The 8971-nt window shown below is 37.0% G+C and overlaps 2 protein-coding genes across 2 annotated transcripts in view; both read left to right on the forward strand.

Moving 5' to 3' along the window:
- Positions 5156 to 5764, forward strand: LOC105168582 (glycine-rich cell wall structural protein 1.8-like). The gene has a single exon (XM_011088716.1). The coding sequence runs from the start codon at positions 5156 to 5158 to the stop codon at positions 5762 to 5764; it is 609 nt and encodes a 202-aa protein (XP_011087018.1).
- The window catches only part of LOC105167909, a gene marked incomplete in the record, with an annotated part of 3280 nt that continues 432 nt past the window's right edge, over positions 6124 to 8971 (forward strand). The window contains 4 exon segments of the mRNA XM_011087776.2: positions 6124 to 6505; positions 7575 to 7628; positions 7947 to 8050; positions 8239 to 8277. Coding sequence (XP_011086078.1) covers positions 6430 to 6505; positions 7575 to 7628; positions 7947 to 8050; positions 8239 to 8277 — 273 coding nt within the window.

Below are 8971 nucleotides of genomic sequence, written 5' to 3' on the forward strand. Positions count from 1 at the left end.
AAATATACTCAATACTCCAATTGTTAAGTGAAAAGCATCTTTATTAATGGACCTTAATCGTGGTGATCTAAGAACTAAATCAGAAAATCAGAATTGCTTGTGGGTTGTTTTGCATGTTATCTCTTCTCTGAGCATAATAAATGTGCACAAATATTCAAAGGGGGATCTAGGTAATTGTCCTGACTCAATTACCTTGTTAGATTATTTGATGTTCTGTAAATTGAGATTGCATAAATTAGTAGAGCACTGAAGATCCACTGTAATTTTGTACATGTTCTGCAGCCTGTGGCTTTTAGTGAATTGAAATTATCCTTCTTTTTTTACATGTTTTTCCATGGACATATCAGATATAAAGACAGAGAGCAATGACGAATTAGATGAAGGGCCTCCACCTGGGTGGGAAACGGTGTTATCACATCAGATGCCACCACCACGCACACCACCATTGCAGCTATCATCAACTGTTTCTTCTAGTGAGTATTTCCTCTCACCCCTTTTGTATTTTTTCATTTTCCGATACTCCATATTCCAAATAGGGCTTAAATTAAGCTATTGGATATCTATCATTGTTGCTTAATTCGTTTATAGATGATAATGTAGGCATGCTTTGAACCGTTGAATTGAAATGCTAATCCAAACTGACACTAAACACAGGATATAATGCTTTTGGATTAAAATTTTGTAATAATACTGAAGCAAATTATCCCAGTTCACCCTTGTCACCATCTTCTGGGTGTGTCAAACTGATGTTATTGCTGCATTGCCTGTATTTATGTCGATTAATATTTTGAGCACAGAAGTGGAAAAAGCAGAATGTGGAGCAAGGTTAGTGCTGCAATTGACATAATCTAGCCAATACAAAGCCATAATTACTTCTGGATTTTTTTGAAGAGACTGATAATTCTAGGAGTATCTGTTATTTAGATTTCAGGATGTGTTCTTTTGAATGCTTCACACTCCTATTCCTCATATTGATTGGGTTTTGCCATCATGAAACCAGATCAGAGCTGAATTTTGTAAATTCATATGGAAGAAACACTCTTTGACTAATTCTGGAAGTGCGAGCGAGGGCATAGTCCCTGAATGTGCATGTTGAAAGAAGGAGTTTAGGAGTTTTTGCCCATTAAAACAACCACAAACTTCAACTAGTCACAAAAAAATAGATTTCTTGACAATGCGTAATAACTGCATCATGAAATTGCTTGGTGAATAATATCAGCTATAGCTAACATGTGTACTCCTGTAGATATTGAAATGGGGAGTAAACAAAATATTACAAGAAATGATGAAGTGCTTCCATCAGCGTCACAAGGCACCACCACGCCCAGGCATTCCTCACCAGCTACACCACTAATACACCAGCTGCCATCTTCAGAACTGCCTGGTGGTATGTCTGTCAAACATCTCACTATGATAATAGAAGTTTATAGTTTAGATACAATTGACTTCATTACATGATTCTTAATCCTATATTTGTATTTCTGAGATCTCTTCTAGCTTTTCTGTACCAGACAAATACCCGTCTTATGATTGTCTAGATGTACTCAGATTTGCAAAGTTCTGCTCTTTAAGATGATACATACTATAATGATTGCCCATGAGAAAGCACAACCTGTTCGAATAGCATTTTTCACAAATTATATATGCTACTTTGAAAATATTCTGCTAGGAGGTAATAGTTTGCGCAATGGAGCTGCTTGGCATCGATTATCTTGCATATTCAGCTGATCCTTTCAGTTGCTGCTTATTCAGATAAAGGGAAGAAAGAAGAAGAGAAAAGAACTGGTGACAAAAGGCCAACTTCTGGGCACCAACCTGTGTCTCCACGACAACAGCTTCCATCATCTACACGCCCGGCTACACCTGCCACAGTGTCATCATCTTCAGGTGAGTTCATGTATTCTTGATTTTCCTTTTCCACCCTCACAATATTTTCAGCTTGAATCCCGGTTTTTACCTGTTGTGCTGTGACAGCTGCCGGGTGAATTTCTAGCATGCATAGTTTTTTCAGGTTGAGATGAAAGAAGTTGCTACTGCATCTGAAACTTCCATTTCCATTTAGGACCATTTCTTGAAAATGAAATTATAGATTTAGAGTTCCATTGTTATTATTTTTTCCAAGCAGTTCAGGTTATGGCTTCCAATTATACTTTCACATCTATGCAAAAATCACTGTACACAATTTTGGTTCATTAACCTTTATGTCTACAAGAAATGAGTTGAATTAATTCCATTTAGGGAAAAATGCAAGCAAACCCCTTGTGATATCGCAAATGAGCAAATTACTCCCTTATGAAAAAACAAATAGCGATCTTCCTTTATTTTTTAAAATACAACAATTTACCTTCCTATGTTTTTTAAAATGTAGTAATTTACCTCCCTGTATAAGGAGGTAAATTTCTTTCTTTTAAAAAGTACATGGGGGTAAATTGCTATATTTTTTTCATCGGGGGTAATATACTCATTTTCAATATCACAGGGGGTAAATTGCTATTCACCCATTCCATTTAGTAAGGACTTGGGGTGTTTGGTATCACAAGGCAGGCGTAATTGCAGACAATGCCTTGAGCTATGTCTTCTAGATACTGTATTATAGAATGAACATAGAATCCTTGTTTCTGTAGAGCAGCTTTCAGTACATGTGCTTATGAAAGGAAACATTATGTTGATGCAGAAAGGGCTCAGCTAGTTTGTGGTACTTGCCGCAAATTGTGTTTGTATCCACGAGGAGCAAAATGGGTCCAGTGTCCAGGATGCCGGGAAGTCAATTTTGTCCTTGAAGGTTAGCTTTGCCTTTTGCAGAAGATGATCTATTTCAATGAAATATTCATCATTGCGTCAATTCCTTGATTAATGCTCCCTGACTAGCTTCTCTTTTAGATGACCTATAAGGTTGTCTTTATCCTAATGATGGTCAGTTCTGGTGGCCGTAGACTCTGTTTCATTTAAATCCAACGAAATCTCATATAAAGACGGATAATTAGAGGATTGCACTGCTTGCTAATTCATTTGGAATGATTACCAGAAGAAATTTTCCGTTGGTATTTAGAATGGCTTGCTATGTTTTGGGTATGGCTTCGTTTGACATTTCTTGGATTTCACCCTTGCTTTGCAGCTCATGACATTGGCCAAGTTAAGTGCGGAGGGTGCTCGGTGTTGCTTATGTACCCCCATGGATCACCAGCAGTTCAATGTACTACTTGCCATTTTGTGACGGAAATTGGAGTACGTATCTCTTCCTTACCAGAAGTCGTTACCTAGAGTTTGAGGAATAAAACTATAGATAATTGCTTGAAATCCAGGATTAACTGCTTTCTCATGCAAATTCCTATATGGTATGAATAGTTGGAGGAAATTTATTGATTAGTTAATCTTGTTTCAATTGAATATATGAGGTCAGGAGAAATGAATATACCCTACTTATGAAAACTCTAGTTGGAAGTCTTTATCTCGGTAGATTCCCTTAAAACTTGACTCGAAGTGGAACTTATGGTTCACAATTCTTTTCTCTGACGTGTAGGCCCACAATAGGCGACCTCCTCTGTCTGTTCAGCATGCCCAGGCCCAGAGACGGCGTCGTCCCAACCGAGCTCGTTAGTCTCTGCTCTTTGTATTTTGATCTATTAGCTGATGACATCTTTCTCGATCTCCAGCTAAGAGAGATCATTTGTACCATTTTAGAGAAATGAGTGGTAGCCCAAAGCTTGGAGGAAACCCTTTGTACTTGAATATATTGGGGGTTATTGGCTTAGTGTGAACATGGATCGAGCTTAGGCTATATTTGCTGTTTCTTTCAATCTTGTTGATGTGCAAGAAATTGATGGATAAAGCTATATGTGAGTTTTCATGACTCAGGTTTAATTCTGCGGACACTCTCATTATGGTATGGTATATTCGCCGAGCATGCGAACCGTAAGTATGGAAAGCTTGGTGGAGAAGTGGACTCAGTTTTTGCGCTGGAATTGACTGATAAAAGCCATACATAGTCAATTCTGAAAACTATTGGATCCCCATCATCTGATAAGATACCAATGCTTGAAAAGTACTTTTTAATTTTCAACTTTACAAAAATATTTTTAAAGTGTTTGAAATGTCAGTTTTTGCTAATAAAACGATTAAAAAAATATTTTTAAGCGAATGCTCTAGCTGCTTTCTGTAAATAAATTTTATTTTATTTTTATTATATTAATCTTAATTCAAATTTATTATTTTTAAAAATATATATTTAAAGCTGATATTAAATTTTTAAATAATTTGAGTAGTTTAATTATAATTAAATTTATACTTTTACATATTTGTTATTTTAATATTTTTATATTTAATTTGCGTTTTGTTCACATATTATATTTGATTAATTAATAAAATGAGTTTCTTGGCAATCATGCAAGTTTAATTATTGTGTATAAATCAATAACTATATTATTGAGTGAGAGTATCATTAAATTAAATATAATTTTTAATATTCTTAAAAAATTAAATATAAAATATAGTAATTAAAATAACTTTTTTTTGTGGGAAAATAATATTATTGACAAACAACAATTAAAATAAAAAGCAAAAAATAGTATTTTTTTAACAAAAAAGGGATAGAACGGTTTTTAATCAATTAAGTTTGTTTTATAAGTGAATTTTTTTTAAACATTTAGTTTTTATCTATTTTTCACTCTATTTTTACAAGTATTATTCATTTTTAATTCTACTATAATATTCAAATTTTTTTAAAAAATTAATTTTCTAAAAGTAGAAGTTTAATGTGCACGAATTCTTGCTTTTTATTACAACGGGGTTGGGGGGAGGGGGTGTGCATTGAGGATTAAGGTGCATATGGGTTCAACAGGATCTATCATGAATCAAATATTGATGGCAGAGTTGAAATAGGCAGCAATCCTTGCAGATGCTAAACCAGAGACCAACTTACCTTAATTTCTTGGGTCACACCAAAATGATGTTCCTTATATTATGAACATCTCTATAATATGAAAACGTCTGAGAAGTTGAAGTTTGCTTTTTCTTGCACCTCTTTCTCAGCCATCATCATGTTTTCATGCAGTTGCGCTCAACTTGTCTATATAAATCCTCCTTCCATGCTCCCACTTCATCACTTGATATCTTCTTTATGAAAATGGCAGCACCAAAATGGCCTTGCTTCGCATTAATGGCACTCCTAAGCTTAGCACTGTGCTCTGCCCACCGGGTCCAAGTTTCCACCTTTTCCATGCCCGACGCAGGAATCGCCGCTGAGCCTGATCCAGATCCACCCAGGAGTGACCCTGCAGGCGTAGCATGGAGCGGTCATACTCACACCGGAGGCGGCGGAGGAATGGGAGGTGGCTGGGGTGTAGGCACGCCAGGTGATGGTGCAGGTTATGGTCATGGGGGTGGAGGTGGAGGTGGGGGAGGTGGTTGGAGCGGAAGCACACCAGGTTACGGTGGTGGTAGTGGTGGTGGTTATGGTCATGGAGGTGGCGGCGGTGGTTATGGTCATGGGGGTGGCGACGACGGCGGCTATAATGGTGGAGGTGGAGGTGGAGGTGGAGGCGACAGTGGAGGAGGGGGCTACGGCTACGGTGGTGGTTCCGGTGGGAGTCCATGGATGCCGCCGGCAGGTGACCCTTTCCATTGCCAACCTATCCCCTGCGGCAATCCCTATGGTTGCCCTGGATTTACAATATACTTAAACCACCATCAGCACCATGGATCAGGTTCTGGTATGGCCAAGAACGTGAATCATGATCATCATGATGAAGATGGGATGACCCCTTAATCCTAATACTCATACCTACAAATGGTGTCAAGTCATTCTGTAAAGCAGAGAATGGCTGTTAAGTATTTGTAATAAGACATCATTCACTCTTTCTCTTTCTCATTTTCACTATATTATAATTTGTTACTACTTCCCAACTTTAATCCCCAAATCTCAAAATTAGGAGGAATTATATTTTCTGTTCCAGGTACCATTGTATTTTTTTTTTTTATTTCAATTAAAATATAGCCGTCATGTGTTAATTAATTTGTTTTAAAAATTACAGATATAATATGCATATATTAAATGAAAAAAATAGATGCAATATGATTTAAAATAAAATATTCATGAATGGGCCTATTTTTTTAACAGTACAAGTCCAGCCCATTATAGACTTCACTTATGGGCTCACTTGACTTATATATTTTTGGGCCCATTTTGGACTTGTAGCCCAACCCATTAGAAATGGATGAGGCCCAGTTTGACAGAGAAGCGAAATAACCAAAACAGCCTCGTTGCCTTGACTCATGGGGACCGGCCCCTCTTATGCTCTCTTTCCGCATTAATTGCAATATTTTTCGTCGTCTTTTTGGTTAAAAGAAAACAAGATTTCATACAGAAGAAGAGAGAGAGGAGGAGAAGGAAGGTAAACCAGAGAATTGAGGTGAGCAAGAACACAAAGAAGAATGATTACAGATCAATGGACGCCTCCCTGCAACAGCCAATGCACCCACAAATACGCAGCTCTCATGCAAATCCCATGTATCTTTGTTTCTATCTTTCAATCGCATGAATTTGATTTATGCATATGATTGTGTATGGCTGAATTCTAGCCTTTGTTGTTGCTTTTATCTGAACTCTGTTGTTTTGTTTCGGGGAATCGTAATGAATTCTGGTTTTTGATGTGTTCCGGATTATGTCGAGCTATTCTACCCATGTATGGTGCTCTCGAACTTTTTGTAAATGGTTGGAGGATTCGAGAATCTGCGTGCTTTTCAGGGGAAATTTTGGGACTGGCTCGGGTGCTTTCATGATATGGTGTTTGCCCAATATCGAATGGGAGGATTGAGGATTTGTTATTCATATTGATTACAATGGTTTTTTTGGGTGCGCAATTGTTTCTTGATGTGTCGTTTCCTGAATAAACGCCCGATAGGTTGCATATAGTTCTCGGGTTCTGCCCGCAAAATTTGATCTTCAAGTTTGAACCTTTAAGCAAACAGCAGTAACAGCTACCAGTATTTTATGTAGAAGTGTGTAGGGTAGGTTGTGACAGGATGGTGTTTTCATACAAACCTGGTAATTTTTTGTGAATCACTATTCTTGTTGGCTTGCCTTGATGCAACTCCTGTCATATCAATCTGGTGTCTGAACTGGGAAATGAATCCTGATATGGTACATGAATGCCTTGTCCCTACAAAGTTGGTCTCGAACAACCAGAATCTTGTCCTGGACTGTGCTACTTTGGTTCTTTATCCATAAAGAGTGCAAAACTTCTATGAGCAAAACATTTTGGTTCTCCTTCGAAGAATACAAAGATATTCAATCTCAATACTATAAACGGAAAGAGTAGAAAAAGGAAGAAAATTTCCTTTGCTATCAACGGAGCTGCTCTTTGGTTTAATCTAAGAAGCCAATACGTGAGATTGGTGGTTAATAACGAAAAATTTCAATGTCTACTTATCTTTAATGTCGACATCTATAGTTTGTTAACATTTCATGGTGTATTTTGCTTTTGTCAGTTCCATTTTAATGGTTGACAAGCATTTCTTTTTCTGGGTTTGCATATTTATGTGGCATATTTGACTAACCACATTATGGGATGTTATAGGGAGAGTATTTTGCAAAAAAGGGTGTGATGCTGATGGTGACACATGGGACGAGTGTAAGTTTGAATTTCCATTTCGATAAGAACTAATGATGAGACCATGTTTTAAGCAACAGTTATTTTCAGATGTCATATCTTCATGTACAGGATATGGCCTGTATATACTCTGTCTTTGATACATGTTAAGCCAGAAACTTTTTCAGAAAATAGTATGTTCATTATTATGGCATGCTTGCTTCAAAGTTTATGAGCTCCACTGAAATATCTTAACAATTTGTTTTGTTTACCGAGTTTAATCATGCTTTATTGAAAAACTATTGGCTAAGGAGAGTTATCATCTTCAAAAAAATTAATGAATGCCCTTTCAAGATACAGGTTTAGGAGAGTGTGATGAGATGTGCTACAAAGACCCGGTCCTGAAGGACAAACAATGGAGTGCTTATATTGATCGCTCTCCTGGTTCTGCCAGCTACTCTGAGGTTACCTTTCAAACTGTCTCTGTGCTTCACAACTTCTCATGTGTCATTTTGTCATTATTTGGAAATGGTGGTTGTTCATAATTTGGTTAGCTAGTCACTTCTCTTTTGGCAGTAAAGCGTGCTACCAAGAATTATCATTCTGTTTTAGTAGTAACATACATTTAATTTGCTCCTTTTCTGCACGACAGGAATGCTTTCGTGCTTGCGTGGCCGGCTGTGGTTACAAGGTCTGTTCAAGCCTATCAGTTCAGCTTGTTACTTTATAAATTCTGTGCTAAAATTCATGTTCAAAACTAAATTGGTAAGGATAATTAAGATTATAGGGAGAATTCACATCGGATGTTAAAGCTCTGGGCTTGACTTCTCCTGCTGTTATTGAAAGAATAACCTTGACTAGTGCTTCTTCAGAAGTAACGTGCCGCATGCTGCTTAATTGGATTCTTCAAGTGCTTAGACATCCGGGAGTTTCTTTGATTATGATAAAGAACACATTTGTTGACACCATCATGCATTCTCCTTCTTTTTCAAAGAAAAAATACAAATCAGCTGCTCTAAAATGACTTGTCCATTTCCAAAATTACTTGGAAGTTATTTCGCACTTCAAAACTTTTATTGGCTTCTTTTGTTTTGTCAAAAAGTTTTTGGTTCTGCAGCAAACTTGTGAAATAAGAACATGACAGGCATTCTTGGGATCAAGAAACTAAAACATAGGGGCCTTCAGAATTCTGGAGATTAACGGAAAATCTTTTTGTTATGAACTTTTGCTTTATATATGACACTGCATATAAAGCCAGTTTCTATCCTTAACACAATATTCTCTTCCGCACGACCACTTTTCTTGCACATATGATCAGCAATTTTTGTTATCTATGCTTATGAAGCACATATTTAGGTATGCACTCAGATAGCATTGTTCTTTTT

This window comes from Sesamum indicum, linkage group LG8, assembly GCF_000512975.1.
Source record: "Sesamum indicum cultivar Zhongzhi No. 13 linkage group LG8, S_indicum_v1.0, whole genome shotgun sequence".
NCBI classification, from domain to species: Eukaryota; Viridiplantae; Streptophyta; class Magnoliopsida; order Lamiales; family Pedaliaceae; genus Sesamum; species Sesamum indicum.